Source organism: Ranitomeya variabilis, chromosome 5, assembly GCF_051348905.1.
Source record: "Ranitomeya variabilis isolate aRanVar5 chromosome 5, aRanVar5.hap1, whole genome shotgun sequence".
NCBI classification, from domain to species: domain Eukaryota; kingdom Metazoa; phylum Chordata; class Amphibia; order Anura; family Dendrobatidae; genus Ranitomeya; species Ranitomeya variabilis.
This window is the reverse complement of record NC_135236.1, coordinates 340,696,830-340,707,577: the sequence shown is the minus strand read 5'-3', so window position 1 is coordinate 340,707,577 and position 10,748 is coordinate 340,696,830. Positions and strand designations below refer to the sequence as shown.

At 42.6% G+C, this 10,748-nt stretch overlaps 1 protein-coding gene across 3 annotated transcripts in view; it reads left to right on the top strand.

The window, feature by feature from the left end:
* LAMB4 (laminin subunit beta 4) overlaps positions 1 to 10,748 on the top strand; it is a 394,745-nt gene that overhangs the window by 98,564 nt on the left and 285,433 nt on the right. For all 3 annotated transcript variants that reach the window (XM_077264810.1, XM_077264809.1, XM_077264812.1), the window contains exons 10-11: positions 8,964 to 9,152; positions 10,490 to 10,669. In XM_077264810.1, the coding sequence (XP_077120925.1) occupies positions 8,964 to 9,152; positions 10,490 to 10,669 (369 nt within the window). The remainder of the gene's footprint in view (positions 1 to 8,963; positions 9,153 to 10,489; positions 10,670 to 10,748) is intronic.

The following is a 10,748-nucleotide window of genomic DNA, read 5'->3' as shown; positions in this document are numbered from 1 at the left end:
ATACTAGCTGTACTACCCGGCTTCGCCCGGGTTAATGACTGCTGTTAGCAAAATAGAATGTGTTAACAAAAATGTATTCTGCACACAAAAACCACAAAACAAATAGATAGAAATGTAATTATTAAAAGGCAAAAACTAAGCAAATAGAAGCATTTCACAACATATATTAGCTTTGTTATACTGAGAATGTCTTTGTTGCCTATATTAACCAATCAGAGCTCAGGTTAATTAACTGTAGCAAAATAGAAGCTGAGCTGTGATTGGTTGCTATTGGCAGCCTGATAAATCCCCAGCCAACAGGAAGCCCACCCCCTGGCAGTATATATTAGCTCACACATACACATAATAGACTGGTCATGTGACTGACAGCTGCCGTATTTCCTATATGGTACATTTGTTGCTCTTGTAGTTTGTCTGCTTATTAATCAGATTTTTATTTTTGAAGGATAATACCAGACTTGTGTGTGTTTTAGGGCGAGTTTCATGTGTCAAGTTGTGTGTGTTGAGTTGCGTGTGGCGACATGCATGTAGCGACTTTTGTGAGATGAGTTTTGTGTGGCGACATGCGTGTAGCAACATTTTGTGTGTCGAGTTGCATGTGACAGGTTAGTGTAGCAAGTTGTGTGCAGCAAGATTTGTGCATGGCGAGTTTTGCGCGTGGCGAGTTTTATGTGTGGTGTGTTTTGAGTATGTGCAAGTTTTGTGTGAGGCAACTTTTGCATGTGGTGCAACTTTTGTACATGTGGCAATTTTTCTGTGTGTGCAAGTTTTGCATGAGGTGAGTTTTCCATGAGGTGAGTTTTGCACGTGTGGCGAGTTTTGCGTGAGCCTAGTTTTGCATATGGCGAGTTTTGCATGTAGCGAGTTTTGCGCGTTGCGAGTTTTGAGTGGTGACTTTTGTGTTTCGACTTTTATGTGGCGAGGTTGGTGTGTGTGTGGTGAAATGTGTGCTGAGGGTCGTATATGTGTTCAAGCACGTGGTAGTGTGTGGCGCATTTTGTGTTTGTGTTCATATCCCCGTGTGTGGTGAGTATCCCATGTCGGGGCCCCACCTTAGCAACTGTACGGTATATACCCTTTGGCGCCATCGCTCTCATTCTTTAAGTCCTCATTGTTCACATCTGGCAGCTGTCAATTTTCCTCCAACACTTTTCCCTTCACTTTTTCCCCATTATGTAGATAGGGGCAAAATTGTTTGGTGAATTGGAACGCGCGGGGTTAAAATTTCACCTCACAACATAGCCTATGACGCTCTCGGGGTCCAGACGTGTGACTGTGCAAAATTTTGTGGCTGTAGCTGCGACGGTGCAGATGCCAATCCCGGACATACACACATACATACATACACACATTCAGCTTTATATATTAGATATACCTGTATGTAATCTCCTGTATATAGTATATACCTGTGTGTCATCTCGCCTATATATAGTATATATCTGTGTGTCATCTCCTCCTGTATATAGTATATACCTGTATGTCATCTCCTCCTATACATAGCATATACCTGTATGTCATCTCCTCCTGTATATACTATATACCTGTAGGTAATCTGCTCCTGTATATAGTATATACCTGTGTGTCATCTCCTCCTGTATATAGTATATACCTGTATGTCATCTCGTCCTGTATGTAGTATGTACCTGTATGTCATCTCCTCCTCTATATAGTATATACCTGTGTGTCATCTCTCCTGTATATAGTATATATCTGTGTGTCATCTCCTCCTGTATATAGTATATACCTGTGTGTCATCTCCCCTGTAAATAGTATATACCTGTGTGTCATCTCCTCCTGTATATAGTATATATCTGTATGTCATCTCCTCCTGTATTAGACCTCGTTCACACGTTATTTGGTCAGTATTTTTACCTCAGTATTTGTAAGCTAAAATGGCAGCCTGATAAATCCCCAGCCAACAGTAAGCCCACCCCCTGGCAGTATATATTAGCTCACACATACACATAATAGACTGGTCATGTGACTGACAGCTGCCGGATTCCTATATGGTACATTTGTTGCTCTTGTAGTTTGTCTGCTTATTAATCAGATTTTTATTTTTGAAGGATAATACCAGACTTGTGTGTGTTTTAGGGCGAGTTTCGTGTGTCAAGTTGTGTGTGTTGAGTTGCGTGTGGCGACATGCATGTAGGGACTTTTGTGAGATGAGTTTTGTGTGGCGACATGCGTGTAGCAACTTTTTGTGTGTCGAGTTGCATGTGACAGGTTAGCGTTGTGTGCAGCAAGTTTTGCGCATGGCGAGTTTTGCGCGTGGCGAGTTTTATGTGTGGTGCCTTTTGAGTATGTGCAAGTTTTGTGTGAGGCAACTTTTGCATGTGTTGCAACTTTTGTGCATGTGGCAATTTTTCTGCGTGTGGCAATTTTTCTGCGTGTGCAAGTTTTGCGTGTGGCGAGTTTTCCATGAGGTGAGTTTTGCACGTGTGGCGAGTTTTGCATGTACAGAGTTTTGCGCGTGGCGAGTTTTGAGCGGCGACTTTTGTGTTTCTACTTTTATGTGGCGAGGTTGGTGTATGTGTGGTGAAATGTGCGCTGAGGGTGGTATATGTGTTCGAGCACGTGGTAGTATGTGGCGCATTTTGTGTGTGTGTTCATATCCCCGTGGTGGTGTGGTGATTATCCCATGTTGGGGCCCCACCTTAGCAACTGTACAGTATATACTCTTTGGCGCCATCGCTGTCATTCTTTAAGTCCCCCTTGTTCACATCTGGCAGCTGTTAATTTGCCTCCAACACTTTTCCTTTCATTTTTTCCCCATTATGTAGATAGGGGCAAAATTGTTTGGTGAATTGGAAAGCGCGGGGTTAAAATTTCACCTCACAACATAGCTTTGATGCTCTCAGGGTCCAGACGTGTGACTGTGCAAAATTTTGTGCCTGTAGCTGCGACGCCTCCAACACTTTTCCTTTCACTTTTTCCCCATTATGTCGATAGGGGCAAAATTGTTTGGTGAATTGGAAAGCGCGGGGTTAAAATTTCACCTCACAACATAGCCTATGACGCTCTCGGGGTCCAGACGTGTGACTGTGCAAAATTTTGTGGCTGTAGCTGCGACGGTTCAGATGCCAATCCCGGACATACATACATACATACATACATACACACACACACACATTCAGCTTTATATATTAGATATATATATATATATATATTGCTTGCGTGGTGTAAATCTAAGTATCTGTGTATATACACTGCACAGTACCACTCCTCCTGTATATACACTGCACAGTACCACTCCTCATGTATATATACACTGCACAGTACCACTCCTCCTGTATATACACTGCACAGTACCCTCCACCTGTCCTGTATATATACACTGCACAGTACCACTCCTCCTGTCCTGTATATATACACTGCACAGTACCACTCCTCCTGTATATACACTGCACAGTACCCTCCACCTGTCCTGTATATATACACTGCACAGTACCATTCCTCCTGTCCTGTATATATACACTGCACAGTACCACTCCTCCTGTATATATACACTGCACAGTACCACTCCTCCTGTATATATACACTGCACAGTACCACTCCTCCTGTATATATACACTGCACAGTACCACTCCTCCTGTATATACACTGCACAGTACCCTCCACCTGTCCTGTATATATACACTGCACAGTACCATTCCTCCTGTCCTGTATATATACACTGCACAGTACCATTCCTCCTGTCCTGTATATATATACACTGCACAGTACCACTCCTCCTGTATATATACACTGCACAGTACCACTCCTCCTGTATATACACTGCACAGTACCCTCCACCTGTCCTGTATATATACACTGCACAGTACCACTCCTCCTGTATATACACTGCACAGTACCCTCCACCTGTCCTGTATATATACACTGCACAGTACCATTCCTCCTGTCCTGTATATGTACACTGCACAGTACCACTCCTCCTGTGTATATATACACTGCACAGTACCACTCCTCCTGTGTATATATACACTGCACAGTACCACTCCTCCTGTATATATACACTGCACAGTACCACTCCTCCTGTATATACACTGCACAGTACCCTCCACCTGTCCTGTATATATACACTGCACAGTACCATTCCTCCTGTCCTGTATATATACACTGCACAGTACCACTCCTCCTGTATATATACACTGCACAGTACCACTCCTCCTGTATATACACTGCACAGTACCCTCCACCTGTCCTGTATATATACACTGCACAGTACCACTCCTCCTGTCCTGTATATATACACTGCACAGTACCACTCCTCCTGTATATATACACTGCACAGTACCACTCCTCCTGTATATATACACTGCACAGTACCACTCCTCCTGTATATACACTGCACAGTACCCTCCACCTGTCCTGTATATATACACTGCACAGTACCACTCCTCCTGTCCTGTATATATACACTGCACAGTACCATTCCTCCTGTCCTGTATATATACACTGCACAGTACCACTCCTCCTGTATATATACACTGCACAGTACCACTCCTCCTGTATATATACACTGCACAGTACCACTCCTCCTGTATATACACTGCACAGTACCCTCCACCTGTCCTGTATATATACACTGCACAGTACCATTCCTCCTGTCCTGTATATATACACTGCACAGTACCACTCCTCCTGTATATATACACTGCACAGTACCACTCCTCCTGTATATATACACTGCACAGTACCACTCCTCCTGTATATACACTGCACAGTACCCTCCACCTGTCCTGTATATATACACTGCACAGTACCACTCCTCCTGTATATATACACTGCACAGTACTGCTCCTCCTGTATATATACACTGCACAGTACCACTCCTCCTGTCCTGTATATATACACTGCACAGTACCACTCCTCCTGTCCTGTATATATACACTGCACAGTACCACTCCTCCTGTATATATACACTGCACAGTACCACTCCTCCTGTATATATACACTGCACAGTACCACTCCTCCTGTATATATACACTGCACAGTACCCTCCACCTGTCCTGTATATATACACTGCACAGTACCATTCCTCCTGCCAATCCTGTTCCTGTCCTGTTCTCGGATAGGCGACATTGGTCTTTGGGAGGGTTAATATTGGTTTATTATTTTCAGGAATACTATGGGAAAATAAAATATATATATATTGGAAAACACATTTAAATGGATTATACCAAGTAATCCCCTTTCCCGAGAACTTTGTAGTTGCTGGGGTCCGACCGCTGGGACCCCCATGATCTCGAGAACCGGCGCTCTAAAGAAGCGATCAATCGTGGGCACTGTGGCGACATTCACACATAGCTCTTCAAATAACGCCTTTAAGAGGAGCGTTGAAGGGCACAACACAGTATAGGAAAATCCACTGATCGGGTGTGGGGGGAGTGTTAAGGTACCGTCACACTCAGCGACGCTGCAGCGATATAGACAACGAGCCGATCGCTGCAGCGTCGCTGTTTAGGTCGCTGTAGAGACGTCAAACACAGCAGCTCCAGAACGATGCAGGAGCGATCCTGTGACGTAACGGCGACTCATTTATCGTTCTCACAGGTCGTTAGCTCCATGTAAAACATTGCTGACATCGTTGCTTTTGATGTCAAACATGATGATACACGCCGACCTGATGACCAAATAAAGTTCTGGACTTCTAGCTCCGACCAGCGATATCACAGCAGGATCCAGATCGCTGCTGCGTGTCAAACACGACGAGATCGCTATCCAGGACGCTGCAACGTCACAGATCGCTAGCGATATCGTTGTAAAGTTGCTGAGTGTGAAGGTACCTTTATAGTCTGTGGGCTGGTGGGGTTTGTGTGGCATTGCTCCTTTTTTGTCCCAGTCCGGCCCTGGACAGCTCTGCAGGGAGGCTGCCATACTTTGTACTGGTTTTACTCCCTGCATATTGTGGGGCAGCTGAAGGGTTCAGGTAGCAGTGTCATCGCCCTGTGTTGTTCTGTAGCCCACATCCCCACACTGACTATATACAGTGGGCAACTAAGGGGTAGACAGCAGTTCCTTATGAATAGTAGGGTCAGTGGGTAAATGTGTCTACCTGTTTTACAATGGTATGGCCCAAATGTGAGCTGAGGTAAAACATTGCCAGAAGCTAAGAGGGACCAAGCTTTCTTCTCTCTAGCCTCTGACATGTCCATACACAGGCACTAATGCCCTCACACTTCTGCCAGTATGTACTGCCGTGTGTGTGGCAGTAGTTTTTCTAATAGTCTTATCACACCTGTCTGCCTTACTTCCTTGAGGGGGGACGGGAACCAAAGTTGACGTGTTCTAATATTGAAATTCCATTTCCCAGCTCTGGAAATTCACCACTTACGGTTGGAGGATTGGCAGTGATTGCATGGTTTAGAGGAGCACACTTCCATTTATAAGGGGTTGTCCCCGTCAGGCTGGGTTTACAGGAGGGATACCCTCCGCGAGACTGGAGGTTGTGGTGCGTATACAGAATGTAAACTTCACTCTTGTGAACCCAGCCTACAACTAATTATGTAATGGTGCATGTATTACTAATGCAGATGACGTTTGCGTGTGTCGCCATTTCTAATTCATCTATATATTTTACTATATTATACTGCTTTGTAGTAAGCTCCGTTCTGCGCCCATATGTCTGTAGTAAGCTCCGTTCTGCTCCCATATGTCTGTAGTAAGCTCCGTTCTGCTCCCATATGTCTGTAGTAAGCTCCGTTCTGCTCCCATATCTCTGCAGTAAGCTCTGTTCTGCTCCTATATCTCTATAGGAAGCTCTGTTCTGCTCCAATATCTCAGCAGTAAGCTCTGTTCTGCTCCTATATCTCTGTAGTAAGCTCGGTTCTGCTCCCATATCTCTGTAGTAAGCTCAGTTCTGCTCCCATATCTCTGTAGTAAGCTCGGTTCTGCGCCCATATCTCTGTAGTAAGCTCCGTTCTGCGCCCATATGTCTGTAGTAAGCTCCGTTCTGCTCCCATATCTCTGCAGTAAGCTCTGTTCTGCTCCTATATCTCTATAGGAAGCTCTGTTCTGCTCCAATATCTCTGTAGTAAGCTCGGTTCTGCTCCCATATCTCTGTAGTAAGCTCGGTTCTGCTCCCATATCTATGCAGCAAGCTCAGTTCTGTTCCCATATCTCTGTACCAGCCTGTTTTTAAAGCCTGTTATGTCTGCTGCTTTAATGCAATGGTCAGAGGTAAGCAGGGAAAAGGAGGGCCACCGCAACTCGAGGGCCACTGCCTTCTGATTGCCCCCCAGGCTGAAAAGTGCCAGCCAGCGCCTGTGCAAGTCTGACATAGTTCAGCACTTCCCACGACGTTCCTTGATTCCGGTGATCAAAGATTATGGATCCTCGTTCTGAGCCTCTACAGGCTTTGATCCCGCTGCACTTTGTTACACCCAGTGGCTGTGATGAGCGGTGATGTCAGTAACGTTCCTGATGTCACAGCTCATCATAATCGCAGGATCTCGTGGAGCATTGTGGGAGTTGGGAGTGGCTGCTGCTCAAAGACTGTAGAAGAATGATGATCCATAATCTTTGATCATCGGAATTAAGGAACGTTGTGGGAAGTGCTAGATTATGTCGGACTTGCCTGGGAACTTTGCTTGCTAATAAATTGGTGAACAAGGGACAGTATCTTGTTTTTCTTTCTCTCTTTTTACGTCTTTCAGGTTTTCATTTGTAGACTGCCTCAGACTACATAGAATCTGCATAGCATTTTTTTTTTAATTAAACTGGTGATGGTGAACCAGGGAAAAAGTGGGGGAGTGTTTTTTTAAAGAAAGATTTTTTTTGTGTGTTTTTTACTTTTTATTTACTGGGTTAGTAACAAGGGTGTCTGATAGACACCTCTCCATTACTAACACCAGTGCTTGATGTCAGCTGTGTTTTGGGACAATTCACAGCCAACATCAACCACAACTACCATTATTCTGATTGCCAATGCACCAGGACAATCGAGAAGAGCCACGGTGAAGCACTAGAATTGACACTTTTAATGTCATGCTCTCCTTCTGGGGCAGCTGATGGCTGATATTTTTAAGTTCAGAAGGGCACAATAACCATGGACCTTCCCAGCCCATGTCGGTTCTTTAAACTATTTATTGACAACAAGGCTAAACACCCTTTAGTGCCACATGAATATCTATCTATCTATCTATCTATCTATCTATCTATCTATCTATCTATCTATTAACTATCTATATAATATCCATCTATTATATATCTAATATCTTTCTATCATTTATCTATCTATCTATCTACTTCTGTTTATTCAGGATTCCTTTATCATTTTTGACAACTAGATTCAATTTGCATAGAGTATTATTATAGTATGTAAAAAGACGATGTTAAAAACTCATAGCATACGGATGGCATATGGTTGCTTGGAGAGAAAAAAGTGCACACTCACCTAGCACTTGCATGACACACGAAGTGACATACGCATGACACTCGCCAACATTTCTGGCTGAGAATTTGAGCGATTTTATATATACAGATTTGAGCGAACCTGTAGGGACAAATTCATCTGTAGCACCCCCTTCAGCAATGGTAATTGATAGCCACATGCCCACCCATTCATATAACGAGCCCTATCTGCAATGGGCCCTGAGTTCTATGAGACCATCGATTCCCATATAATCAAGCAAAATCATAATATTCATGAACTGAACGTACAAGAATTCTAAAACAAAGACATAAAAAAATGGAGTAAAGCTAAGTATCAAAAATTTCCCACAGTGAATGTGCTGTATTGTGTATTTTTCCACAGATCTTACTAATCATTTGCTTTAAATTTCTGAACAAATCCAAGATGTAAAGGGCATGATGTGGATTTGAATATGGCTTTGATTAGCATTATTACGGAACTTGCTACATTTCAAATCTGCCATAAGCAGAAAAATGTACTAAATATCGAAACTTTGTCTGTTGCAATATATATTGCTCATTAAAAGAGACTTTTATTTCATTTTTAGAATGCAATTGTAATGATCACTCAGATAAATGTCATTATGACATGCTAGTAGACCAGGCAAACAATGGCGCAAGCGGTGGTGTATGCGAGGACTGCCAGCACAATACCAAAGGAAATCAGTGTGAACTGTGCAAGCAATATTTCTACCATGACCCTCTCAAAGATATCTCTGATCCTGACACCTGTATCCGTAAGTTCATATTGATTTTTCTATACAGTTGATGGAACCATGTGCAGGACAACAGGTCATTGTGTGATACTAGAACATGTTCACACAAGGGTATTTCTACTGTTAGCTTTCTGTATTGTTTTCTACTTTCCAGAAGACTAATCTGAAGTCTGATTGTTATTAGTATGGATGCTGTGATAGAAATCAAACTAAACTGGTGGTTTTTTCATTGCACTTCATGCCAAAGAGAAGAATGAGATTAAGTGAAGGATTTGCTGCCTTTGGTCTTCAGAAAAAAAGATAGGAATAAGCAAAGTAAAAAAGAATAGCTAGTATGAATTAACTCCCCCCCATATGCATTAGGCTAATGTTGGCCAAACCTGCAAATATGGACTGGTGAGAACAGCACTAATTTGTACAGGGGCACCAGTCAAATAATCATCGGGCGTGACGTCAGTTGGACATATCCAATTTCGGACTACCAATATTTTTGTTTTCCCAGAAATAAGCTGCTGACAGAGATGTCTTTTGGCATGTTTCTCATAGAGAACACAGAATCGGCCAGTAGTCCAAGCGTTCCTGCCTATGGGAGAGTCGGATGATATGGCTGTCAGTCAAGGGATCAGCCTACAGCCAACTAGTGTATATATCAAGCTTTAGGCTGGCTTCACACATTCACAATTTGCATAATGGACCATAATCTCTTGACCGCCCCCGGGTCTCTTGACCTGAACTCAACAGCATCAAAGACATATATGAGGCTGTTGAGTTTGGGTGAGGAGATTAGCAGCCGATATGGAAATTAAGTTCTGAACATGAATCGTAAAACTTGGACTTGTGAAGATAATGGGCTTTACTGTCAGGCTGAGTTCGCACGATGAGTATTTGGTGCATTTTGATGCTGCAGATTTTTGTGCCAATTTGCTACTAAACGTTATTTTTACATTGTGTTTTTTAACATACAGAAATGCAATAAAAGAAAATATGTTATATACGTTGACTTTTCTCATCTCATTTAGAACTATGGGGGAAATTCCCAAATAAGACGTATATTTCCCCAAGAGATATTGACATGTAGCAGATTTCAAAATCTCACCACACTTCAGTTTCTGCTTCATAAAAAAAAGCAGTCAGCATGAGGATTATAGAAATCCCATACACTTTTCTGGAACTGTAGGATGCTGTGTTTTTTTTGAAAATACACAGTGGAAAAAATTTACCAAATACTTATCGTGGGACCTTAGCCTTACTCTATGCTTCAATTTTCGTTGCCTGCAAACCTTACTTTTGAATGTGGGTGGGTTTCTAAAAGGTGTATATAAATTAAAATAGTTTAGAATAGTGTGCTTTTCTTCCAGCTTGTGATTGTGACCCAAATGGCTCAAAGGATAATGGAATATGTGAAGCAAAAACAAACCACAGACTAGGAATCATTGCTGGGACATGCGTATGTAAAGAACATGCAGAAGGAATGCGCTGTGATCAGTGTAAACCTGGCTACTTTGACTTGGATGGCAATAATCCTGAAGGATGTCGATGTACGTAGCTGAAAAATATAAAACACTATATCATTTTAAAAACACTATAAAATACCAATGTTCGTATTTTTCTATTTCA